General features: G+C 44.7%; 1 protein-coding gene and 1 pseudogene across 8 annotated transcripts in view; both read left to right on the top strand.

Annotated features, from left to right (window-relative positions):
• Positions 1–27,321, top strand: part of LOC134564858 (transcription factor RFX3-like) — a 200,054-nt gene that overhangs the window by 50,194 nt on the left and 122,539 nt on the right. For 7 of the 8 annotated variants that reach the window (XM_063424112.1, XM_063424108.1, XM_063424110.1 and 4 more), the window contains one exon: positions 22,603–22,700. The exons of the other annotated variant lie outside the window; for it this stretch is intronic. In XM_063424112.1, coding sequence (XP_063280182.1) covers positions 22,603–22,700 — 98 coding nt within the window. The remainder of the gene's footprint in view (positions 1–22,602; positions 22,701–27,321) is intronic. 8 annotated transcript variants of the gene reach the window in all.
• On the top strand, positions 15,263–18,149 carry LOC134564866 (integrin beta-5-like; annotated as a pseudogene).

Raw genomic sequence — 27,321 nt, 5'->3', positions numbered from 1 at the left:
GCTGCAATAATTTGTATAGACTGAAAAGGTGATCCATATGTAGTGAAAGACAATGCAGATGATTGTGCAGTGATTAGGACAGAATATGGAGGAGATACTGGTTTAGAGAGAAAAGGATAGATGATAAAAGTGTTGAGAAAAGGTCAGGAATTCTAAAGGAATTGAATGTGTCAGGCAGCAACTGACAGAACGAGAGGACACAGTCTTAAGCTGCACCAAGGGAAATTTAGGTTGGATGTTGGGGAAAAGTTTTTTACTGAAAGAGTGATAAAGTACTGGAATCGTCTGCCCAGGGAGATGATGGAGTCACCATTCCTGGATGTGTTTAAAAAAAGATTGGATGTGGCACTTGGTGCCATGGTTTAGTTGAGGTGTTAGGGCATGGGTTGGACTTGATGATCTTAAAGGTCTCTTCCAACCTAGTGATTCTGTAGGGTAAGGAAAAGGAAGAATCAGCAGTCCAGCCTGATCAGCAGCCCAGAGCCATGTCAGAGCTTGGAAGCTCTTGTGAGCCAATCAGACAAGGAGGGGTCATAGCCAGGAGCACTGTGGGAGATTTAAATGGCTCCAGAAAGCATGAGCAACCCAGAGAGCGTCAAACAGGGTGAGCAAACAGGATGTGGCACATCAGAAGGATGTGGCACGTCAGAAGGATGTGACACGGCAGTTCACATGGGCAAGGCATATGGGGAGGGTGTTGCAATCTGAAAGTAGGTCCACAGCTCAGGTAAGTGCTAAGTGCTCTAGGTCTCAGCCATAATGGTGGGCACTTGTCTCAGAGCCCAAACCAGTATGTCTACTGAGAATTCTGATGCTTCCACCCAGATGGAACTGGTAAGGAAGGAGATGTCAGTACAGGTGGTAGCTTGCAATGGATGCCCAGATACTTCTCCTGAAAAAAAGGCTGGTACCTGCACAAAGCATGCACAGGTTGATGACCTGTTGTGGCAGGTGGCTGAATTACAAGAGACAGTTAATCAGCTGCACAGTATTAGAGGGGCTGAAATGGAGATAGATAATGTGGCTTTGGAATCATCCACCTGCAATGGAAACCAGTGAGCATGAGGCACCTTGAAACCTGGTGACCCACAAAAGCAGGGTTCCAATTCAACCTCCACCTTCCAACATCCAGACCAAAACCAGATTTGATGTTTTAAAAGCTTTAGATGACCATGAGCAAAGCCAGCAAGGATAATTCACACCAGCAGCACACAGCAGTTACCATAAAAAGAAACTTGGAGTGCTCATGGTGTGTGACTCTATTAAGGGGCACTGAGGCCCCATCTGCCAGCCATATAAAGTCATGAGAGGTATGCTGCCTACCAGGGCTAGGATCTGTGATGTTACTGAGAGGGTACCCCAACTTGTCAAGAGCATGGACTAGTACTCACTACTACTTTTTCATGTGGGTACAAATGATGCCGCAAGTCAAAAAATAGATAGGATCAAGGAAGGCTATAAAGCCCTGGCGAGGCAGGTGAAAAACATCAGTGCCCAAGTCATCTTCTCATCTATCCTACTGGTTAGAGAAATGAGGACAGACAGAAGCAGACACATAGTGCACATCAATGTCTGGCTTTGTGGCTGGTGCCACTGAAAAGGTTTTGGTTTTTATGACAATGATTGTAGTCTGTTAGGGCGGGATGGGATCCACCTATCTAAAAAGGGCAAGGGAATCTTTGGCGGCAGGCTGGCCAGTTTGGTGAGATGGGCTTTAAACTGAAGGACTCAGGGAATGGGGTCCAAAGTGGCAATGCTTGTGCCATTGCTTCCTCACAGGGAGTAGGCCATCCCAACCAGTGCAGCGACAGATGTTCCTTGACTACCTCTCAGGATGAAAATCACAGGGCTAACCACATCGAGGGTGTGTATCGCTGTGGTGAATCCTCTTACACCCATTCTAGGGAACCTGCATGCTTGATTATCTCTAAAGTTCCTGTATACAAACACATGCAGCATGGGGAATAAACAGGAAGAACTGGAAATTTCTGTGTGGTCCCAGGGTCATGATCTCATTGCAATTACTGGGACATGGTGGGATAGCTCACATGAAATGTTGTCATGGATGACTATTTACTTTTTAGAACAGTTTAGACAGTTCAGTGAGGCAAGGTGGTGGAGTTGCTCTTTATGTGAGAGCAACTGGAATGTATCGATCCACTGGCAGATGTACCCAGGGACAGACTAACGAGTTGAGAGTTTATGTGTGAGAATTAAGGGACAGGCTGATATGGGTGACTGTTGTAGGTGTTTACTACAGACCACCTGATCAGGAGAAGGAAGTTGATGAGGCTTTCTATGGACAGCTAGAAATAGCGTCATGGTCACAGGCTCCAGTTCTCCTGGGTGTCCTCAACCACCCTGATATTTGTTGGAGAGACAACACAGTTTGGCATACACAGTCCAGGAAGTTCCTGCAGATTATTGCTGAAAGCTTTTTGAGGCAAGTGGTGGAAGAGCCAACGAGGAGAGATGTGTTGCTGGACCTTGTGCTAACAAACCAGGAAGGACTGATTTAAGACGTAAAGGTTGGGGGCAGCCTTGACTGTAGTGACCATGAGATGGTAGAATTCAGGATCCTGCATGGAGGAAGCAAAGCAGTAAGCAGGACTAGAACTCTGAACTTCTGGAAAGCTAACTTTGACCTCTTCAAAGACCTACATAGAAGTATCCCATGGGTTTGGGCCCTAGAAGAGAAGGGAGTCCAAGAGAGCTGGTCAGTATTCAAGCATCACTTCCACCAAGCCTAAGACCAGTGTATCCCCATGAGCAAGAAATCAAGCAAAGGGAGCAGGAGACCTACATGGATGAGCAGGAAGCTTCTAGCAAATCTCAAATGGAAGAAAGAAATTTATGGGATGTAAAAAAGGGACTGGCCACATGGGAGGACTATAGGAATATCATGAGAATATGCAGGGATGTGATGAGGAAGGCCAAGGCCCACTTGGTTCAACAGGAGCAAGTGTATGGTCCTGCATCTGGGGAGGAATGACCTCAAGGGCCAGTACAGATTGGGGGCTGACCTACTAGAGAGCAGCTCTGTGGAGAAGGACCTGGTAGTCTTGGTGGACGACAAGTTGACTATGAGCTGTCAGTGTGCCCTTGTCTCAGGTCTGTTTTCACGAGATATATTGGTTTAGGGTCTTTTTCCTTGAAAGCCCGTGCCAGAAGCAGAAGGAAGAGTCAGAGTTCACCAGCTCAGGTTTCTCAAGATTGTTTATTGTCTCTTATCTCTAAGTTCTTTCAGTGCCCAGCAAAGGTCCTTGCTGTGGCAAGAGCACGAGGCAACTTCCCCCAGGTCAGGAGGACTGGACCTTTTGTTCCCTTTCTCTGACCCAACCACTATCCACAACATATTTTTTATTTACAGTTTATTACCAATACCTACTACCTATGTTAGACATGTCACTTCTATCCTAAACCAATCCCTTGTGACCCGCTGTAGTGGTGTGTTAATGAGTTCTTTATATTTTATAAGTTTTTCTAAGTTCTTTGTAAGATGGTTTGTTCCTTGTACCCTCCGTTTTGCCTTCCTGATAGTTGCCCCTGGAACTTCCGCAGTAACTGTTAGGTGTCAATCCTTTCCCCCCTCCTCCCTGGAGCTTGCCTGTCATCTCAGAGCTCTGCCTCAGAGCTGGAAAGTTCTGTGAGGGGCTTTGAGTGATAGGCTAGGTTCTGGGAAAATCCCCTCCCCTCCCTTATGTGTGGTCCTTGTTTGTGTCAGTCACCTTCCTAGCCCCTTCTGTATTGAACCCAATTGGTTGTACCCTCTTCACCACCCTCTGTACTGCCCCCTGATAAAAGGGGGTCCCAAAAAGCCAAAATCGGTTCGGTCTGAGCAGTCCTTGGCAGGTGGGGAGGCTCCACCTGACCCCTCAATAAACCCCCTTGGATTTATTTGACCAGCTCCTCTCTTCATTCTCCACCATCGTCTGCCCCTTGCCACCTGTGCCCTCGAAGTCTTGTCGGCAACAACACCCACTGGATCGGCTTGGCTTGTGCTGCTTGCCAGCCATACCTGCTGCTTGCCGTGGTGCCTGAGCTAGCCTGGGCAGGTCGGGACCGCGTTCTGAAAGGCACTGCGACAACCCACCACAGCAGAAGATGGAGGACAAGGACAGGAAGGAAGAAGGACAGGGCCACACCCTGATTCCTCCATCTTGCCTTCCCCATTTGCACCCTGTGATAAACTAACTACTATTTATATCAAACTCTTGGGGTCTGTAGTTCTTCGTGTAATGTTGGTAATATTTCTCATGGGCTGAGATCAAAGACAGTGTCACTTTGGGCTCTGTGCCAGGGTCCCAGACCCCCCTGCCAGGGTCCCGGACCATCCAGGGCAGCCAGAGGGATGCCCTGGACTTCGACACCCTTGTGGCTAGGAGGACCAATGGGATCTTGGGGTGCATCAGGAAGAGTGTGGCCAGCAGGTCAAAGGAGGTGATCCTCCCCCTTTACTCGGCCCTAGTGAGGCCATATCTGGAGTACTGTGTTCAGTTCTGGGCTCCTCAGAACAAGAAAGACAAGGAACTACTGGAGACAGTCCAGTGGCAGCCACAAATATGATTAGGGGTCTGGAGCATCTCTCTTATGAGGAAAGACTGCAGGAGCTGGGCCTGGTTAGTCTGGAGAAGACTGAGGGGATCTTATTAATACATATAAATATCTCAAAGGCAGGTGCCAAGAGGATGGTCCCAGACTCTTTTCATTGGTGCCCAGTTACAGGACAAGGAGCAATGGCCACAAACTAAAACACAAGAAGTTCCACCTCAACTTGAGGAAGAACTTCTTTCTGTTAAGAGTGGCAGAGCACTGGAATAGCTGTCCAGGGAGGTTGCGGAATCTGCCTCTCTGGAGATATTCAAAACCCACCTGGACGTGTTCCTGTGTCACCTACTCTAGGTGACCCTGCCTTGGCAGGGGGTTTGGACTAGATAATCTCCAGAGGTCCCTTCTAACCATAACTATTCTGTGATTCTGGGAAGAAGATGTGAATCTAGTATAACACTAGGAAATGTGATGAAGAATGTGGGAAAGATAGGTGCTTTTCCACTGTAGGAAAAGGCTATCAGGCATTAAAACAATGTCTTTGATGAAGATGAGTGGCTTTGCTCTGAAAAAAATTAATGTATATATTATATATTTGCTTAAATTTAAAATCGGAATTTATCTACGCATACTTTAGGAGCAGACTACTTTAGATAAAAATGAAAAATTCTGAAGAGATTATTTTTTTGAATTTTTTCTTGTAGTTATGAGGGGAATAATTTTTAAATGTCTAAATTATTTTCTGCTGAAAAAATTTGTTTATTTACACACTGACAATATAACTATGGCTTTTATGAAAGTTTGATATGGTGCTTCAAATGAAGAAAAATGTCCTGCGGAGTCCTTTTATTTTGAGGAGGCTGGAATCTGATCTTACTCTCCTTGTGTTAACTCCTCCTTTGACCTCAAACCCTAAAACTCTTCCCCTACAACACCCTATAAAACCCCCTGCCCCTGCCCCTGTGCTCTCTTCATCTTGTTCCCCTCCCCGGCCCTAGGGGAAATAAAAATGGATTCTCAAGCTTAACAAAACACAAACTTGTCTCATCTGTTTCCATGCCAGCGTCTTGTACCTCTCTGGACACGATGATCACTGTTGCCACACGATGCTACAATGTCCTTAAGGAAAAACTAAAATTCCTTTCTGAGTGTAGCGGCAGTGGTTTCACAGATGTTTTCAAATGACACAGCAATCGTCATTTTTGGAACCTTAGTTGGTGAAGGGAGAAACCTATATATGTGCAAGTGAAATGTAGCAAAAGTAAGGTGAAAAAGTGAGAAGCATAATTAAATGACATTTAATATCTTGTGCAATTTTTCTTAGTCTTATAGTTCCTCAAATATGATTTTCCACTCATGTATCATTCCTGTTTTATCATGCATTCTTAAGCATGAGGTAGCAAGCTTACAAGGATTTTAAATTAATTTCACTGACCTTATGGTTTATGTCATGCAGTACAGAAGGATTCAAAGAGTAAAATTAAAAACAAGCATCTAATCTATTTTAGAAGGTGTATCCATGCATCAAAGGTTACACAAATCTTCCTATTCATCATAGACTATGGCCATAGCATTCAGAAATAAATGTGTCATTCAACTGGACATACAAACTTCTGCTAATGAAAATTGGAGCTTAATGAAAGATCATTTTTAACATAAAAACTAGTTATGAACTAGTTATTGATCATTTATCTAAATATTAACATTACAGCATGAGTTATTTTCCAGAAGTATTACAGACTAATTAATTTAATAAGATGATTTTTTTTTCTCTGAGAACAGAAATCTCTGTGTATACGGCTCTGATTTTTTTAAAATTTAAATGGGGTTTATAAATCCTTACATATTTTACCCTGGTAATATTCTCTTAACCTTATTAGTACTTTTGATGCAAACACTTGTATCTCAAATCAAAATTCTGTACAATTTTATCTTGCTTAATAATAAGAGATGTATTTTTTTGAATTTGGGAAATTATAGTTTGGAAACACTGTTAAGGGATGGCAGGCCAATGTCAATTTATGTAACAGTTAATGTGAAATCAGCAACCTGCTGAATTTTCCATTTAATCATCAGAGTACATATCATTACTAGGGATTGACAGAAACTCTGTTTTTCTGTCACACTTGAACAGTCTTTTTCAAAGTAATGTATTTTTTTTCAAAATTAGGGTTTTCATATACATTTTTCCTTAGGTGTCATGATTTAACCCCAGATGGCAACTAAGCACCACAGCCATTTGCTCACTCACTCCTCTCCTCCCTCCAGTGGGAGAGAATTGGAAGGGTAAAAATGAGAAAGTTCATGGGCTGAGATAAAAACAGTTTAATAATTAAAAAGTAATTATAATAAATTGTAAGGAAAAGAGTAGGTAAAAAGATCCAAAGACAGAAAAAAATAAAATTCAAGAAAGATGAGTGCAAATGAAAACAATTGCTCACCACCAACCAACCAATGCCCAGCAGTCCCCTGGCTAACCCTCCCCCTAGTTTTGTTGCTGAGCATGACATCGTATGGTATGGAATATCCCTTTTGTCAGTTGGGGTCAGGTGTCCCAGCTGTGTTCCCTCTCAACTTCTTGAGCACCTCCAGACTACTCCCAGTAGTTAACAATGAAGTTTAGAATCTTGTTTTGAAGTATATAAGTTAATGGTGGAAAAGGAGGGGTAGGAATTTTAGAGAATATAGTGAGGATGATGAATGTGTTCTAACTAAAATGTTATTAAAGAGCTCTTGTAGATCATAGAATCATAGAATCAAAGAATAATTTAGGTTGGAAAGGACCTTTAAGATCATCAAATCCATCACTAAACCATGTGACTGAGCTCTACATCTACACATTTTTTAAATACCTCCAGGGATGATGACTCAATAATTTCCCTGGGCAGCCTGTTCCAGTGCTTCACAATGCTTTCAGTGAAGAAATTTTTTCTAATATCCAATCTAAACCTGCCCTGGTGCAACTTGAGGCTATGTCCTCCCATCCAGTCACTTGTTACTGGGGAGAAGAGACTGACTCCCACCTCATCACAACCTCCTTTCAGGTAGTTGTAGACATCAGTAAGGTATTTCCTGAACTTCCTTTCTCCAGACTAAACAACCTCAGTTCCCTCAGCCGTTCTTCATAAAGACTTGTGCTCCATCCCCTTCACCAGCTTTGTTACCCTTCTTTGGACACACTCCAGCACCTCAATGTCTTTCTTGTAGTGAGGGACCCAAAACTGGAAACAGTATTTGAGGTGTGGCCTTGCCAGTACCGAGTACAGAGGGACAATCACTTCCCTGATCCTGCTGGCCACACTATTTCTGATAGAGGCCAGGATGCCATTGACCTTATTGGCCATCTGGGTACACATCTGGCTCATGTTCAGCTGGCAATTGACCAACACCTCCAGGTCCTTTTCTGCCAGGTAGCTTTCGAGTCACTCTTCCCCAAGCCTGTAATGTTGCATGGGGTTGTTGCAACCCAAGTGCAGGACCTGGCACTTGGCCTTATTAAACTTCATACAACTGGCCTCGGCCTGTTGATCCAGCCTGTTCAGGTCCCTCTGCAGAGCCTTCCTACCCTCCAGCAGATTGACACTCACCCAATTTAGTGTCATCCAGGAATTTGATAATGGTTGGCTCAATCTCCTCGTTTAGATTGTCAGTAAAGATATTAAACAGGACTGGGCCCCACACTGATCCTCGGGGAATACCACTAGTGTCAAGTCATCAACTGCATGCAGCACCATTCACCACCATTCTCTGGGCCTGGCCATCCAGCCAGTTTTTAACCCAGCAAAGAGTGCTCCTGTCTAAGCTGTGGGCTGTCAGCTTTTCCGGAATACCATGGGAGACAGTATGAAAGGCTTTACTAAATTCCAGGTAGACGCATCCACAGCCTTTCTGTCATCCACTAGGCAGGTCACCTGGTCATAAAAGGAGATCACATTGGTCAGGCAGGGCCTTCCTTTCCTAAACCCACTAATGACCACTAATCTGGCTGGCCTCTTGAGTTGATGGGGAGGCTGTGTCCTCTCTGCATGCCTTTCTTGCCTGAACTGCTGTGTAAATTGCCACACATGCCTTGGCTGATGCACCCTGCCTTGGCTGTTGTGCCACTGCCCTGGGTTCATCCAGGACAGGGTTAATTTTTTGCAGTAGTCAGGAGGGGAAAGGGTCTCTCTCACTGCCAAGGAGAAGGGTGTTCCTTCCGGTTGAGAAAATGTGGCAGGGGAAGCTGTCCAGTATTTGTTTATTCTTGTGAGCTTTCTGTGTAATTAATTTCTTTTTCTTATACCTTTTTGTTATTAATATTGCTACTGTTACAGTTAGTTCCAATTTTATTGCTGTTTCCAATAAATGGTTGTTATCTCAAAATGTGATCTTTGCTTTTTGTGCTTCCAATTGGAGGGGGGTGGGGAAGCAAAAGCATGTGTTCAGTGGGAGCACTAAATTGGGGAATACCATTCCTAAACCACAACAGCCTTATTTGGCACCCAATGGGAGGCATGAAGGGTTGAGATAACAACAGATCTGCCCAGAGCGGGTTGGAAACAAATTTGATCTAAGCATTTGTTGTATTAGGTACGAAGCCACTGGTCACAATGTTGCTTGGTCTGTTCATGTGGGTGTGGTACCCAACCCTGTATATATTCCTGTATGTGCTCCTCATGATGATTTTTTTCAGAGCAGGGAGAGAGATCAGCATAGCTTTGTTGCTGTACTGTGTGATATCAGTTTATGACATAACATCAAGAGCAATGAGGGTCATTTGGGGTGTGTATTCAGTGTCGCTCTCCTACCCTTACCTCAGATGCTACCTTTGGGAGTGTATTAATAATCATATTCAGTCTGTGGGGGGAACAGGGGAGGATGATTTTCCGCACCTTTTCACCTTCTTTTCATCTTTCAGGCCTGTTACAAGAGCTTTTGAGAATTTAGAATTTCCCTTGGATGTTAAGGAAAGCATGTTCTTATTGCTAAGTCTGCCAGGTCTCCTCAGTGTGGTCCACACTATGTTTAGAGTCAAGAAAGAGATTTTTAGGAAGGTCATTCAGAGATCTGCCCTATGGGGGACTAGTCATGAGTGGCATGGAATGTGGGAGAAAATGGGCCAGGTTTTGGAGAAATTCTCTCCTCCAATGTTTTGGGAGTTCACCCCTGAACAACTACAGGACTCTGATAAAATGACAGAATATTTGCAAGGAGAAAACTGGCAACTCCAGAGAAAAACAACTTATTGCAGTGTGCTGGGCCCTGGTTACTATTTATCAGACACTGCTTGTCACTAGACAGCACCCTCAGAGGGAATAGGAGGAAAGCAGACTGTTACATGAGGGTTGTGGGTTGGAAACAGGCACATGACACATTACACACTAAGGGTCATCAGCAAACAGCCCATTTTATTGTTCGGATCCTTCCTATATAGTAGTTTAAAACTCCTGGGTCTAGACAACTGATTGGTCTGAGGCTTAACCCTGCCCAGTTCCTTGACCAGTGATATGTCTGCTCTCTGAGACTGACTGAGGTCTCTGAGTTCCATTGTTCACTTAGGGACTTGTTTCTAGAATGAGCCAGGTAAGCCAAATTGAATTTGTTATGATCAGATTTATCTTGTCTAGCTACAGACCAGCTGTGACAAATCACCCTTTTGGTTAATATTAAAAAATTCAAAAGTGTTCCTTGTTATCCTTCTTGCAGGTGCCTTGCAGATAGGACGACAAAGACAGTATGAATGTAATTTGAATGAGGCTTTTCACTCAATTTGATAAACTTAATTCTCCTAGCCAGCAATGTGTCCCTTGTTTCACTGGAGCTGTAGCACTCACATCTAGGAGCTGTTAGGTGAAATTCACTGATATCACAATTTTTCAGGCTAGCATGTCACAGGTTAATTGCTTGGAAGTTACAAAGTTGCAACTTAACACTAAGAAGAGTAAACAATTCAACTCAAAACCATTTCAATTAAAAACACACATCCTTCTGCCACTGATGTCTCCCAAATGTTTGAGTCTTGGAGTTCAAGTAGGATGGTGGGTAAATTGTCTTACTATTGACAATCTTCTGCTTCTGACAAGCTGTCGTCTTGCTAGGTTATGTTGTGAATTGATTGAAAAAGATGAGAAAAACATGAGAACATGAGAGCACCCAAGACTCTTGAGGGGGATGTACATCCACCCCACACTTTTCTCCTTTTTCTTTGTTTTAACAATTAGCACAAAACATGGACCTTTGAACAAAATTGGTAAAGTGAAACTTATAACTGCTTATATACTTTACTGTCACTCAGAGTCTGCTATTGCTGCCTCATTTTCACAATGAGGACTTGAAGACCCTCTTCCACGAGGCCTTTCATGTTTATTTCAAAGGGAAAGGGGTTAAGCTTTTGCAAAGCCAAATCAGCTAGTCAGTGACTTGCTTTCATTTACAGCACAGAAAGACCTGGATTTGATACTTTTCCTGCCAGTCAAGGCCATAGCCTGGCCTGGGCTAAGACCTAGACTGGGCGGAGTGTCCCTATTGTATCTTTAAAAGAAATCTTTTACTAATAACTCACAAAACAGCTAGCTTTGTCAGCCATCCCCAACTAAATAATCAATGATATTATAAAGAACTTACAAATAACAATAACTATGTACATATATATACAACTCATTTGAAAGTACTATTCACCTTTCTGTTACAAACAAACCAATTCAAAACCATCAAAGGAAACATCTTGTCTCAGTCAGGTTTTACAGGTTATATTGTGGTATATGACTAAAGTTTACACATCCTTGTGTTAGCAATGTCCTTAAAATATTTGATTTTTGAGGTCTTTTGTATAAAGTCATAAGTAAATTGTCATTCTAAGAGTCCCATAGATGATGTAAGCTGTATATGTAGAGTTTTCAGATTTTTCTTGTGAAGGCTTCTTCACTTGGTTGTGATTTTAGCTTATTATTTGTTGGGTAGATACAATGTTGATAACATCATTCAGTTGTATTTTGTAGCAAGAGCAGGATGACTTATAGAATAAAGGTTGAGCTATCCCAAACTAGGCCTCAGATTCTGGCCTGCCTAGAAGTAGATAAACCTGTGGCGCAGTTAGAAATTCACTTAAGGTGTGTACATGCTTTAGCTGGGATAGTTAGGATGGAAATATGGTCTCTGCCTTAAACTGTGATAGCTTACATACTTGTTCACGCTGAATGCCAATAGAAATGCACCTGTAACTGTAAACTATTCTGCACTGTATAAAACCAGCCATTTCGAGAATAAAGAGGAGAACGTATGTTATTAACCATATTGGTTGGATCGTGCGTTGCTCTGTCTCCAACCCCAATATCAGAGTCCCTAATCTTCAGTATTTGTACAATTGCTTTGTAAAATCACAATATTAAAAACAGTGTAAAATTATTTGGATTGTTTGTTTCTATAAATATAGATAGTTTGTAGTATTACAGAACAGAGATAACAAAGGTAAATCATTTTATCTAAAGACACATGGAGTTGTTTTTTGAGGTTGGAAGGAATTAAGTTACTCACACAGTTATTGTACTATTATTAGTATACTTAACATTGCTGTCATGGGTTAGCACTGGCCAAATGCCAGTGCACCCATGAGTGTATATTTTTCCTAATGAGCTACTGTGAGATGTGGTCAAGAACAGAGCAAAGCAGGCCTAAAACTTGAAAACAGAGAACAAAACTTTATTACATTACATAAGAACAGAAATAGAAAGGAAAACTCTAAACACACACAAAAACAGAAATGAAACCTTCCGAGAACATTTCTTCTCCTCCCCCAATTTCCACCCCCTACATGTTACCCTCCATAGACCAAAACCTTGGGTTTTAAATCAAACAATCACCACTCAAAAAACTTAATCTTCAATTCAGCAAGGGAGAGAGGAGTCTCTCTCGCACCACAGACTGCACCCCAGAAAACACAGGTCCACTCCTTATGTGTTTCTATGTCACCCGTGGCACCGCTCAGAGAAGTCTGTCAGGGTGACACTCTCTTTTCCATGTCCAGTGCTCTTATCACTGTCCATGGGCCAAAGCTGCATATAGGGCTCTTTTAAGGATGCTTGCATGCCGAGCTCTCCCCATCTTTCCCCTGGGGCCAAGGGTTTCAAGAGCAGGTCTCCTCTGAGGGCAGAGGGCGCCACCACACCCTCCCCCTCTCTCCTCTGTTTGCTCCACTCTTAAAGTGCCAGTCACTGTAGCAAAAGCAGAGGCAGCTGCATCTACCCAAATGCAGTTTATGTTCAAAAGAGACTTGAGTTCAGTCTATGGCTAACATTATGCAAGAAAAGTCCAGCTCAGAGGCCACTCCTCTTCAGTCTTTGCCCATCTAAGGTTCTTTTCAATTGTACTTTATCATTTTGGTCCCAGGCTGTTTCTCTTTCTCTTCTGAAACCACTAGCCATGAGAATTAATGTCTGGGAAAAAGTTTCCTTCTGCCAAGAAAGGGTTAACAGTTCCTGGCTCCCGGCAGGGTCCTGGACTCGGCACCTCTTTACACAGCCGGGAACTCCTCCTCTCCCCTCCCCCCGCTCTTTCTTTGCTGCTGGCTTCTGCCAGTGTTCGAAACTCTGAAGCAGCAGTCTCTCTCCTTGGGGGACGGGGAGGAGGGGGGGGACGGGGAAGACAGAAAGCACTTCCAAAGTTCTCCACCCCTCCATCCTGGATGGGGCTGGCCCAGCTCCAGTCCTGTTCTCTCTCTTTCTCCCCCCTGGGGCCCTAGGCTTACCTCAGCCCGGCCACATGGCCCCCCTCCCCCACGCAGCCTGGGTAGGGGAGGAGGGAAAAGGTGCTCCTCTCCTGAAAGCGGAGCCAAAAAAGAGGAAGTCCCTCTGGGAGTCCTTGCTTTTAACTCCTTGTGTCCTCAGAGGTGTGTCCAACCCCTCAGTGGCCACTAAAAGTGCCAACATTCAAACCTGACCACTGATTGGTTTGACCACAGCCTCTTGAAAAAACTCACTTCCCCTCAAACCAAGACAATTGCTTAATGGCAATAGTGTAAATAATGATCCTTTTCCTTTTGTTAGGAGTTTTGAAATTGAGGTAGTCAGTGAAAAAAAGAGGAAGATGAGAATTTATAGTATACATGGGCAAATCAACAATTCTAATTAATTTAAACATGTTTTTTGGGATTATCATGTATTTGTTTTCTTTAGGAAAGGTATAAGGCTATAACCTTAAGGCTGTAGGACAAATCATTTTTGTTAATTAGCAGTTTCTGTTAATACTTTCTCATGTATAATTTTTAACCTTTCTGTAATCTCAAATGACTTTAGTTCTGTGATTAACATCTGCATACCTAATTGTAAAAACTGAACAGTAAAAGTCATGGTTATATTTTGGTTTGAAAATAAGAAAACATGTGATTATTATTTTAGAGGTGGCAGTGACAGACCTGCTAAATTCAGAAACTTGCTACTGACTTTAACAGGAGTTCTCTTGAGTGAAATATGAAAGGCAGTTGTTAGTGATTTTTAGCATGAAAATGCTTTTGTTGAAATCCTATAACTGAAATAGTAGGATTTTTGGAGGAGGAAAATAAATATCTCAGTGCTTCCTTTTTTCTTTGGAGGGTAAAAACAGCCTGTAAATTATCATTATTTTTATACAGAAGAAAATTATCAAATTAAACTAAAATCCTTAAATATTACACAGTATAATATTGAAACTTCAATGCACATTTGAAAAGAAGAGAGTTCAGTATTGTTAGGTCTAAAACTGTTGACAAAGTACCTAGAAACCAACATTAGAATGTTTCTCTGGCAACTATTTGTTGTGTCTGATTATTGAAAACATTACCAAAGGAGGCTTTTAATGCATCTTAATTCCGTGGTTAGTCTTTTCTGGGGTTGCTTTGTATGCTGATCACTTCCATCGCCATGGATGAATGGGCTGTGGCAGGCTGGGGGAGGGGGTGGGTGCCCGCCACTCCCTGTGGCCAATCTGCCTATGCCCTGCTCCCCGGTCCTGGGGGGGGGGGGGGAGGGGCCAAGGGCCCTCCCCCAGGATGGTGTGCTGAGGAGGGCCACACTGAGAGTGGCAAGGGCTGAGGTAGTGCCAGGGCTGCCCCTGCAGGAGCCATGAGCCCAGTACCATACCCCTGTGGCTCCGTGCGCCCCCCCCCGCTGTCTCTGCTGCCACCGCTCCAGTTCCGCAGAGGGCTGGCCCAGAGGGGGCATGCCACCAGGAAGGGCGCATCATGTGGCAAGCGCCATCTTGGGTGGGTCACTCTTGTGCCATGTGCTCCCTGCCATCTTGGGGTTTTTCAGCAGGCTGTCTCCATGGCATGTCATGGGGTGTGGAGCCCAAAGATGGTCCCTGTAGCTGGACCATGGGGGGCCCTGGGCATTCTGAGGATGTGATGCCTTAAATTTTAGCTTTCATGTTTTTCAGATTCTGTGCTGCCTGGGGGTGTAGTTCTGAGCCTCATACTAAGTGCTGGTAAACTCGCTTCACAGAGTAGGTAGACAAAACAAATCCTTTTCCTGCTGAAGACCAAGAACAACTTTCAGGCCCAAAAGCATAAACAACGTGTCTCTTCATCCATCCCAAGTGTGCTTGGTGCTCCAAGGAGGATTTTGGCAGCACAAAGTCCATCACATCCTGGTGCGACTTCCTGCAGAACCTGACTGCAAATGGCTGTGCTGGAGCCATCGAGAACCCCAGCAGCAGCATCAGCGTGGTGAAGAACGTCCCTCTGGGCAGCAAGGGCTCTGGCCAGACCCACCTGGATGTCATGAAGAAGGTTGCTTTGAATCTTCGTCCTGATGACTGGACCTCGTTCCGAGTTCAGGTGCGGCAAGTGGAGGACTATCCTGTGGACCTCTACTACCTGATGGATCTCTCCCTGTCCATGAATGACGACCTGGATAATATCTGCAATCTGGGGACCAAGCTGGCTGAAGAGATGCGAAAGCTCCTGAGCAATTTCCGTCTGGGGTTTGGCTCTTTTGTGGACAAAAACATTTCTTCTTTCTCCTACATAGCACCACAATACCAAAACAATCCCTGCATTGGTTATAAGCTGTTCCCCAGCTGTGTCTCATCCTTTGGCTTCCGCCACCTCCTGTCCCTGACGGATAAAGTTGACCGTTTCAATGAAGAAATCCGGAAACAGAAGGTTTCCCACAACCAAGATGCTCCAGAGGGTGACTTTGATGCCATTTTGCAGGCTGCTGTGTGCAAGGAGGAGATGGGCTGGTGTAAGGAGGCATCTCACCTGCTGGTCTTCACCACGGACGATGTGCCCCACATAGCCTGGATGGGAAGCTGAGGGGGATGGCCAGTGCCACCTGAAGCCAATGAGTACACCATGTCCAGCCAGCTGGATTATCCTTCCCTGGCACTTCTTGGGGAGAAACTTGCTGAAAACAACATCCACCTGATTTTTGCTGTTAGAAAAAGTCATTACATCCTGTACAAGAACTTTACCACTTTGATCCCTGGAACAACAGTGGAGATTTTGCACAAAGATTCCAAGAATATAATAGAGCTGATTGTCAAAGCCTACAACAGTATTCGGTCCAAGGCAGAGCTCACAGTCTGGAACAGCCCTGAGGACATTGGCTTGACCTTCACTGCCATGTGCCAGGATGGATTGTCCTATCCTGGGCTCAGGAAGTTTGGGGATCTCAGAATTGGAGATATGGTTTCCTTTGAGATGGCTGTGGAGGTGCAGAGTTGCCTGGCTGAGGACATGTCCCACACTTTCACCATCAAGCCTTTCGAGACACACTGGAGGTGGCCGTGACCTGTGTGGCTGCACCAGCCACGCTGCACATGCCCGAGGCAAATGCAGTGGCAATTGGACCTGCGCCTGCAGGCTCTGCAAGTGCGACCCTGGCTACCTGGGGGCCTGCTGCAAGTGCGAGGAGGGGGCCAGCGAGGACCTGCACCATGCCCTGTGCTGTGAGGCTGAGGGCAAGCCCCTGTGCAGCGGCAGAGGGGAATGCAGCTGCAACCAGTGCCTCTGCTATGAGAGCAAGTTTAACAACATCTATGGGCCCTTCTGCAAGTGAGATGACTTCTCCTGCGCCAGGTACAAGGGAGTCCTCTGCTCAGGTCATGGGAAGTGTCACTGTGGGGAGTGCAAGTGCCATGCTGGGCACATCAGGGACAACTGCAACTGCTCCACAGAGATGGACAGCTGCATTTCCAGTGATGGGCAGATGTGCAGAGGCCAGGGTGCCTGTGTCTGTGGGAAGTGTCAGTGCACAGAGCCAGGGGCTTTCAGAGACACCTGTGAGAAGTGTCCCATCTGCCCAGATGTCTGTAGCACTAAAAGGGATTGTATTGAGTGCAAGCTGTTTAACTCAGGAAGACTGGCTGATGACCAAATCTGCCAAAAGCACTGCAAGGATGAGATCATTACCACTGTGGATGTTCGTGAAATGGATGACCCCAACGCAATCCTCTGCACCTACCCAGTGAACAACTGTGTCATGAAGTTCACCTACTTGGAGCTTCCCAGTGGGAAATCCAACCTCACTGTCCTCAAGGACCCAGCCTGCAGCTCAGCCCCCAGCGCTGTGACCATCGTCCTTGCAGTGATTGGCATCATGGTACTGATTGGCATCATCCTGCTGGCGCTCTGGAAGCTGCTCGTCACCATTCACGACAGGCGGGAGTTCAACCAATTCCAGAGTGAACATTCCCACGCCAGATATGAAATGGCATCCAATCCTCTCTACCGAAAGCCTATTTCCATGCATAATGTAGAGTTCATGTTCAACAAGCTCAACAAGTCATACAATGGTACAGTTAACTGAAGGGATCTCAGTGCCTAGCACTGCCATGGACAATTGCTTGAATGGCCGGGCTGCTTCCCCACTTAAAGACGGGATTCTCTTCAGGGGCAAAAATCCCTTACGACAAAGACTGGTTGATGACCAAAGACTGTTATTTGCACAGTAAGGAGAAAGGTCTGGTTCATTCTGGAGGCACAGACATGAGATCAGGGTGCCTGCCTGTGTTGATGGACTCTGAACCATGTGCAGCTCCCTACCCCAGCTTTCCAGATGTATTAAACCTGCCAACTAAGTGAACCAAGTGCCATATTGCAGCTTTAGACATATCCTGTTAGAAAAGGTGACTAGGTTAAAAATCGGGGGAACCTACTCCATCACAAGTTGTTAGGGGGGAATTAGCTTGAAAAGAGAGTCTTGGAAACATATGTGTAAGAAATTAGAATACAAAAGTTGTGCAGTCTTTAGGAATTTTTTTTATGTAAACCCCAAAATAATACAGTTGTGCATATTAAAAAAAAAATTAAAGAAAAACCCTGATGCCTTAGGAAGGCTGACCTGAAACAGAGACTGGACAGAGCTAGAGAATAAAGTAGGTATTTATTGAAAGACCTTTAGGATACACCTTGGGCAGGAAAAGAGACTGACTAGGGCTACACCCAAGGTAGACTTAGAATGGTCACAAAAATGACTAACCAGTCACAAGGTGTGGCCGAGTTTCTCAGGTATCGTGGGCATGATATGCTCACAGATACCATTTGAACTATTCCAAACTAGGCCAAACTAGGCCTCAGGCCTGGGCCTAGTAGGCCGCAAAACGTTCAGCATACGTAGTAGCAGATAAACTTATCTCCTACTAGGTATGTGTTAAGGTATGGCCACTCGCAGCGTAGAAGTAATGGCACTAGATCTCCGTAGCTACCTTAATCCTAGATTGCTTACATACTTCTGTATGTTCACCGCCTATCACCGTGCACCTGCTAACTGTAAACTATTCGCTCTGTACTTAACCAGCCATCTCGCAGAATAAAGCAGAGTACGTGCTAGAAACCATACTAGTTAGTCTCGCGTTACTCTAGTCCCCAGTCTTTTCAGGGTTCAACAACAACAAGGTCTTACACTTTTATAAGTTTTGGTCCATTTGCATGTTGGGGTTTAATTGTCCAATTACAGCTTCAAGTTGTGAGGTCCTATCCTTCTTGTTCCTCCATTCAGTCCACTATTGTTTATGCATTTGGGCCTGAAAGTTGTTCTTGGTCTTCAGCAGGAAAAGGATTTGTTTTGTCTACCTACTCTGTGAAGTGAGTTTACCAGCACTTAGTATGAGGCTCAGAACTACACCCCCAGGCACCACAGAATCTGAAAAACATGAAAGCTAAAACTTAAGGTATCAGATGGACCCGGTACGGGCAGTGGCAGGGGAGCTCTGGAGAATAATGGCCGTTCCCCCCTTGGCTTTTCACCCGCTGCCCTGCCCCCCTCTGTGTCCTTGGCAGGCGTTTCGACGGGCGGTGTCCATGGCATCTTTACTGCCATCTCTGTATCCCGCTTGGCTTCCAACCACCCCAGCAAATCCGAAATTATTTTCCAGGGCTTCATAATGTTCAGTCCGTGGACTGATCCAGACTGCACTGTAAAAGGGTGAGGCTCCAGAACACTTACAGTACATCAGTGACATCATCCTATGGGGCAACACAACAGAGGAGGTTTTTGAGAAAGTGAGAAGATAATCCAAATCCTCCTGAAAGCTGGTTTTGCCATAAAACAAAGGGAGCCCTAAATTCGGGAATACTGTTCCTAAACCGTTGACAGTCACACCCTGTTTGCCTGCCCTATTTTCCCCACTCCTGGTTGCTTCTTGGGTGCGTCTTTTGTACCTGTAGGAGTTGATCACCTTCACTCCTGGCACTGTCCATACTGAGTTAGAGCTGCCGCTTGTCTAGCTTTTAACACTTCCTGCTCTGGCTGAGGCTGGTGCACCCTCTCTCTGTGCTAGGTTCACAGTTTTGCTGGTTTTTGGGAAGCTGTCTTAGCACGATCCTCCACTCCAGAGCATGTCTGCCAGAGCAGTTCACCTCAGAGACATATGATGATGCATCACATGGGTGAGAACCAGACTCTTCTAGGATTACACTGAATTTTTTAGGACCTGCTCTCACAGGTCAAGTTTGCCTTTTAACAGCACATGTAAGTTGTGATGTAGAGGCTTGTATTTTATAGAGTTAAACTGGAGTAAAAAAAGAACAACAGAAAATCAGCATACAGATGATTAAATAAAATTTTCTTCCTTCCTACATATAGTTTCTAAGCTTGGTGTCAATCATATAGTTCTTGATTTTTCTAGATGGTTCTTTCTTTGGCATTAAAAATACCCATACGTGCAAGGGCCTCCATCTCCAGTGTTAGTACTTGTCATGGTTTGACGCTGGCCAAATGCCAGGTACCCATGAAAGTCATTTGCTTACCACCTTCTGCTAAAGCTGAGCACAGGAGAGGGGAAAAAATTAGTGAAGGGCTCATGAGTTGAGATAAGGACTGGGAGAAAATATTCTAAGGACAAAATAGGTTTAAACTTAAAATATAAAGTAAATTTATTATTAATAGAACCAGAGGAGGATAACGAGAAGTAAAATAAGCCTTTAAAACACCTCCCCCCCCCAGCCCGTCCCTCTTTCCCATCAACAGCACAGGGAGGAAGGGCATGGGGGTCTTGGTCAGTTCGTCATTCGAGATCTTTTTCTGTTCACTCAGGGAGAGGAGTCTTTTCTCTGCTGTGCCATGGGGTCCCTCCAACAGGCAGCTTTTCCAAAACAGTTGTGGTGTGGGTCACTCGTCCACGGGGTATAGTCTTTTAAGGCTAGGCTACTCTAGTTTGGAAGCAAGGGCTCTCTCTTTCTATTCGTGTCTCCCAGTAGATTACAGCTTTCTCTGGCATCCACCCACTCCAGCGTGAACACTTTTCTCACGGGCTGCAAGTGAATCTCTGCATCCCCTGTAGACTTAATGCATTACAGGGGGACAGTTTGTTTCACCATAGTCCTCACTATGGCTTGCAGAGGAATCTTGGCTCCGACACTTGGAGTACCTCCTCCTACTCTTTGTTTTCCACTGACCTTGGTGCCACCACGTTGTTTTCCCTCACATGTCCTCAATTCCTCCTCTTCTCTGACTAGAACAAAAACTGCTGCTTGTAGGTACCATTGTCAAAAAGTTCCACCAAGTCAAAGATTTTTGCAAGATCCCACAGCGCTGAGAAGTTGATTTCATCCAGGTTCCGCACTGGGGAGTCACTGTCCTGGTTTGAGGGGAAGTGAGTTTTTCAGGAAGCTGAGGTCAAACCAATCAGTGGTCAGGTTTGAATGTTGGCACCTTCGGTGGCCACTGAGGGGTTGGACACGCCTCTGAGGACACAAGGGGTTAAAAGCAAGGACTCCCAGAGGGACTTCCTCTTTTCTGGCTCTGCTCTCAGGAGAGGAGCATCTTTTCCCTCTTCCCCTGCCCAGCTGACCAGGCTGCGTGGGTAGAGGGGGGCCAGGTGGTCAGGCTGAGGTAGGCCCAGGGCCCCAGGGGGGGGAAAGAGAGAGAACGGGACTGGAGCTGAGCCAGCCCCATCCAGGATGGAGGGGTGGAGAACTTTGGAGGTGCCTTCCATCCCACTGTCCCGTCCCGTCCCCCCCCCTCATCTCGTCTCCCCCCCCCCCCCCCCCCCCAGGGAGAAGGTGCCAAGCTGCTGCGTGTGGGAGTTGCCGGAGCCTGCGAGTGCCTGAGCCTGTGGCCTTGCTGGGAGACAAAAGCTTTTAACTCTTCTTGAGGCAGAGGAAAACTTTTCCCAGACCTTGATTCTCATGGCTGGTGGTTTCAGAAGAAAGAGGACAGCCTGGGACCGAGATGATGAAGGACGATGAAAAGGACCCCTCTCGATGGCAGAGACGAAGAGGAGTGGCTTTTGGGCTGGACTTTTCTTGGGTAATGTTAGCCATAGTAGGACCCTGAACTCTCCTGAACATAAATAAGACTGTATTTGGGTGGATGCATTTTGGCTCAAAACCAAAGACTTTGTGGCCTGTTCTTGGAACCCTCGGCCCCAGGGGTAAATGTGGGGGGGACTGCTTGTCCCAATATGAGAAGATGGCTGGTTTTTGGTACTTGGCCAAACATCCTTAAAAGAGCCCTTTATGTGGTTTTGGTCCATGGACGGTGGTGAGAGCACTGGACATGGAAAGGAGGGTGTCACCCTGGTAGACTTCTCCGGGTGGTGCCATGGGTGACATGGGAACACGGGAGGGTGGACCTGTGTTTCCTGGGGGGGGTCTGTGGTGCGAGAGAGACTCCTCTCTCCCTGGATGGATTGAAGATTGGTTTTTTTAAGGGATGATGACTTGGATTGGGAACCCAGGGTTGTGGAAGGTTTAAGCAAGTAGATGAGGGTAATGTGCTAGTGTTAACTGTTAGAGCATGCCAGGGATGGAAATTGGGGGGAGGAGAAGAAGTGTTCTGGGAGGTTTTCTTTTCTGTTTTTGGGTGTTTGGGTTTTCTTTTCTTGTCTATTGTCTGTTGTTATGTAGGTTAGTAAAATTTTCTTTCTATTTCAAGTTTTAGGCCTGCTCTGCTCTGTTCTTGACCACATTTCACAGTAGTTCATTAGGAAAAATATACACTCATGGGTGCACTGGCATTTGGCCAGCGCCAACCCTTGACAGTCACCTGCTACATTTTCACTGTCTGCCATGCAGCCCTGCGGCTGCCACGGTGCTGAGGCTATTTAACACCTCTCTTCATGTGGGACACCGGGAAGGGGAAGGAGAAACTGCCACCATTCCCCCAGCCCTTCTGCCTGTGGTGCAGGTGGCTAAGGGGCAGCCAGGCAGGCAAAGGTCGCTGCGGTCTGCGCCAAGATGGCGGCAGCCGCAGCGCCTCCCCACCCCTGGGGAAAAAACTGCTCGTGTACTGTTTTGATTTTCTTCTTTAATATGTCATCACAGAAGCATTACAGACCTCTCTAATTGGGCCAGCAGCATGTTCATCTTCAGAGCCATCAGAGATTGGCTCTGTCAGACATGGTGGGACCTTCTATCAGCTTCTCACAGAAGTTACCCCTGTGGCCCCCTCGCTACCAAAAATCAGGCTATGCCAAATCAACACAATACTCCACTTAGCATATTACAGACTTGCAGCACAATATTACATTGTGTGTCATTTAGTAATTGTGAGGACAGAGATGTCCCAAAATTGAGAGTTTTGTTTAGAAACCATTAGATGCACTGAAGCACTTTTTATAAGGTTAACTGTCCTCTATTTCTGGTGTTCTCATTTGCAGGTACAACAAGTACAGGCTGTGCAACAGGTACAACATGTCTTCCCAGCCCAGGTTCAGTATGTGGAGGGAAGCGACACAGTCTACACAAATGGAACAATGTAAGTTGATTATTCATCTAAATTAAAATGTTTACTAAAATATGAAGTTAAATGCATATTCTTTTCATGACATCATATGGGCTGCTGTTTTAATTAGCAAAGAAAAATGTTTGAACTAAAACTATATTTCGTCATATTGAATCATTATTTGAGTGAAAACAAGTTGGATTCATATCACTTGAATCAAATGAATTCAGGTAATTGTTACAGTTGGACAGTGTGAAGCTGTATATGCAGCATTTTGTTGTTTGGGGAAAAAAGCCTTGTTTATGGACAAGTTTTAAGTTATGCTGATAGGAAGTATGATCTAAATTTGTCATAATATGATCATCTGTGTAATAAAGTAGTCTTCATGTGGGCCTCTATTCTTCTAGCTGAAATTATACTGGCAAGTTCCTAAATTGCTGAGGCAGTTGCAGTCATTACTTACAGAAAACAATTATATAATTTCTTCATTGCTTTAAGTGCAATGATATACATATTTTTTTTTTCCAAAGGAAGGAAGGTAGAGGAACTAGAATATGTCCTTTTGCTTCTCTCTCACTCTTCCATTTCCTGTGCTTTTCTTGCTTCAATGAACATGGTTTTCTACCATCAAATTTCTTTCTCCCATGTTCAAACTTTAAATCATAGAATGATTTAGATCAAAAGAGACCTCTAGAGGTTATATGGTAAAACTCACACACACAGTCAGAGTAGGGCTAACTTCAAAGTTGCTCAGGGAGAACTTTCCCTCCCTCCTTTTCCAGTTATGTCTAAATATATCCCCTGAAACTTCTGTTATAAGGTTAAGGAAGAAGCAAAAAGCCTGTAGAAAACTTTTTTGGTGCCAACAAATATATCAATTGATGATAATCTGGCATTGACACAAAAAAGTCAACAACAATATTGGGTTCTGAGACTTATGTTAACACTTGCAGCATCCTCTTCACTGACATATTTTGCCAAATTCATTCTTTAGATAAACTTTTCCAACACTCTCTTGTTCCCTTATTTTCTTTGCTCTTATAATATCTAAGCAATCTTCTGTCCTAAATGGGTCTGTTAAGACATGATTATTATTAAGAATGACCAATGTGTCCCTGTTTAAGATACTGTAAAAATGGAAAGTCACTCATCACATTGTTAAACTGTAATCAAAGACTGAAAATATCTATGTAGAATGTCTGATCAGGCTAACTTCTACTTGAAAAATGTCAGCCAAAGACACAAAACTGTCGAGACAAAAGGAAACATATTTCTTCATCAACACTTGTTTTTCTTTTAAAAGCTCTAGTGCTTCTACTGTTTAAATTTTGGGTAGTGATATTAGGAATGTATAGTTTATTGCAGTTCATGACATTTTACCTGACTTTATAGCTCAAATATATTAAGCAGAGGACTGTTTGTTTTATCCTGTTTATATGTTAATTGCTCCAAAGACCAATGTATGTCCTCCAGATGACCCTAAATGAAGTATTTCTTTGTACCTGCTGCTTTTGCTATTAATTATATGAACTCTGATTTCTAGTACCTAATCTATTAACAAAGAGTCTATTCCATTCCATATACAGGGCCTAGGATATATGGTTGAAGGAAGTTATCCTATTAAAACAGAGAAAGGAGCAGGTACTAAATCTATGGTGGGAATGGAAAATGTTTTATGACAAGTAACATGGATATTCTTTCATTCTCTTTTTATGGTCATGTGCTGGCTTGATTCTAATGCAACTCTCAAGACCTCCCAAGAGATCATTTGCTCATGAAAACAGCAACTAGGCCCAGTCAGTGAGGAGGAAAGGAAAACATGAGTTGTCTGATTCAGAAGAGTGAAACTGTGATCCAGTGAGCAGGAAAGGGTTCTGGTCTTGGATAAAGAGTTAGTGGAAGTGCCTGGAAAGGCAAGAGCCAAGAACCACTGTATGGAAAGAAGGATGTATGGTGGCAGACACAGAAATCTAACAAAATGTCAAAATGCATGGTTGTCTGGGAAAAAGAACTTTAAAAAACAAAACAAAACAAAAATAAAAATACTGGCTGGATAAACAGCCCAGAAAAGTTGTCTCCATACAGGAGATGATTCCTATATGATTTTCCTGGTATAACTCCTTACAATTTCGTTTGTAGATAGCACCTTAAAAAGGATATGGAAGGAGGAGTTGGCTGATGGGACATAGCTTGTAGTCATATTTCATCCACCAGTAAGCGGTATTTTAGTATGGCTGATAATTTACCATAGAAACACTTAGATTGTAAGAGACTTCCAGAGGTTATCTGGTCCAATCCTCTGCTCAAAGCAAGTCTAATTAGATCAGGTTGCTCAAGGACCTGTCCCATAAAGTCATGTACAGGTCCAGGGATAGAGGTTGTGTACACCTCCAAGGATAGGGGAGGTTCCTGAGGACTGGAGGAAAGCAAATGACACTTCAGTCTTCAAAAAGGCCAAGATGGAGGATCTGGGGAAATACAGGCTGGTCAGCCTCATGTCTATTCCTGTGAAGATGATTGAAAAAATAATCCTGGAAGCCATTTCCTGGCACACAAAGAACACAGGGTGATTTGGAGTAGTCACCATGGATTTACAAAAGGGAAATTATGCTTAGCCAACCTGCCAGCCTTCTACAATGAGTCAACTAGCTTGGTGGATGAGGGGAGAGCAGCAGATGCTCTTTATCTTGACTTTAGCAAGGCTTTCAACACTCTCATATAACATCATCATAGACAAGCTGACAAAGTGCATTTTAAATAAGTGGACGGTGAGGTGGACTGAAAAGAGGCTGAACTGTCAGGCTCAGACAGTTGTGATCAGAAGCCTAAAGTCTAGCTGGAGGTCACCATCTAGTGGTGTTTCCCTGGGCTGATCCTTGGGCCAATACTGTTTAACAACCTCATTAATGACCTGAACAATGTGACAGAGAGCACCCTCAGCAAGTTTTCAGATGGTACAAAATTGGGAGGAGCATTTGATAGGCCAGATGGCTGTCGTGCCTTCAGAACGATCTCAACAGACAGGAGAAATGGCCAGACAGGAACCTCATGCAGTCTGTCAAAGGGAAATGCCAAGTCCTGTCCCTGGGTAGGAATAACATGATGCGCCAGTACAAGATAGAGGCTGACTGGCTGGAAAGTAGCTTTGCAGAGAAGGACATGGGGGTCCTGGTGGAAAATAAGCTGAATGTGAACCAGTAATGCGCCCTTGCATCAAAGGAGGTCAATAGTATCCTGAGCTGAATTAGGAACAGTGTTGACAGGAGGTTGAGGGAGGTAAACCTTTCTCTGTACTCAGTACTGGAGAGGCCACACCTGTAGTACTGTGTCCAGTTATGGTCTCATCATTACAAAAAAGGCACAGAAATACAGTAACAAGTTCAGCGAAGAGCCACTGCAGTGATGAAAGGATTGGAGCATCTCCTACAGGAACAGATGGTGAAAGAGCTGGGACAGAATCATAAAATCATAGGATCATTGAGGTTGAAAAAGACCTTTAAGATCATCCAGTCTAAGTATTAACCTAATAGTGTTGTCCAGCACTAAACCATGTCCCTAAGTGCCTTATATTTATGTTTTGCCAAATGCCTTCAGGGATGTTGACTCAGGATCACAGAATCACAGAATAGGTAAGGTTGGATGGGACCCCAGTGGGTCATCTGGTCCAACCTCCCTGCTCAAGCAGAGTCAGTCCAGAGCACATGGCACAGGATTGTGTCCAGACAGTTCTTGAATATCTCCAGTGAGGGAGACTCCACAAGCTCTCCAGTTAATCTGTTGTTGTGCTTGGTCACCCACACAGTAAAGAAGTTCTTCTTCATGTTCAAGTGGAACTTCCTGTGTATCCATTTCAGCCCATCGCCTTTTGTCATATTGCTTGGCATCACTAAGACCCTGGCTTCATCTTCTTGGTACCCTCCCTTCAGATACTGATAGACATTGCTAAGGTCCCCTCTCAGTCAGCTTTTCTCGAGGCTGAACAGCCTATTCTCATAAGAGAGATGTTCCAGTCCCTTAACCAACTTTGTAGCCCTTTGCTAGACCCGGTCCAGGAGGTCCATGTCTCTGTTGTACTGAGGAGCCCAGAACTGGACATAGCACTACAGATGTGGCCTCACAAGGGCTGAGTAGAGGGGCAGGATCACTTCCCTCCACCTGCTGGTAATTCTCTTCCCAATGCACTCCAGGATACCATTTGCCTTCTTGGCCACAAGGGCACTGCTGGCTCATGGACAGCTTGTTGTCCACCAGGATCCCCAGGTCCTTCTCCACAGAGCTGCTTTCCAGCAGGTCACCTCCAGCCTGTACTGTTGCCTGGGGTTATTCCTTACTAGGTGCAAGACTGTGCACTTGCCTTTGTTGAGTTTCAGACAGTTCTTCTCTGCCCATCTCTCCAACCTGTCAAGGTCCCTCTGAAGGGCTGCACAGCCCTCTGGAGTATTGGCTACTCCTCCCAGCTTTGTGTCTTCAGCAAACTTGCTGAGGAGGAATCTACCCTGTCATCCAAGTCATTGATTGATAAGTTAAACAATACTGGCCCCAGTACTGAACCTTGGGGGACCCCTAGCAACAGGCCTCCAACTAGACCCTGTGCCACTGATCACCACCTTCTGGGATCTGCATTTCAGACAGTTGCCAATTCACCTCACTGTCC

This window comes from Prinia subflava (genome assembly GCF_021018805.1).
Source record: "Prinia subflava isolate CZ2003 ecotype Zambia chromosome W unlocalized genomic scaffold, Cam_Psub_1.2 scaffold_22_NEW, whole genome shotgun sequence".
NCBI classification, from domain to species: Eukaryota; Metazoa; Chordata; class Aves; order Passeriformes; family Cisticolidae; genus Prinia; species Prinia subflava.
The sequence above is the reverse complement of the archived record's forward strand: the minus strand, read 5'-3'. Positions and strand labels throughout refer to the sequence as shown.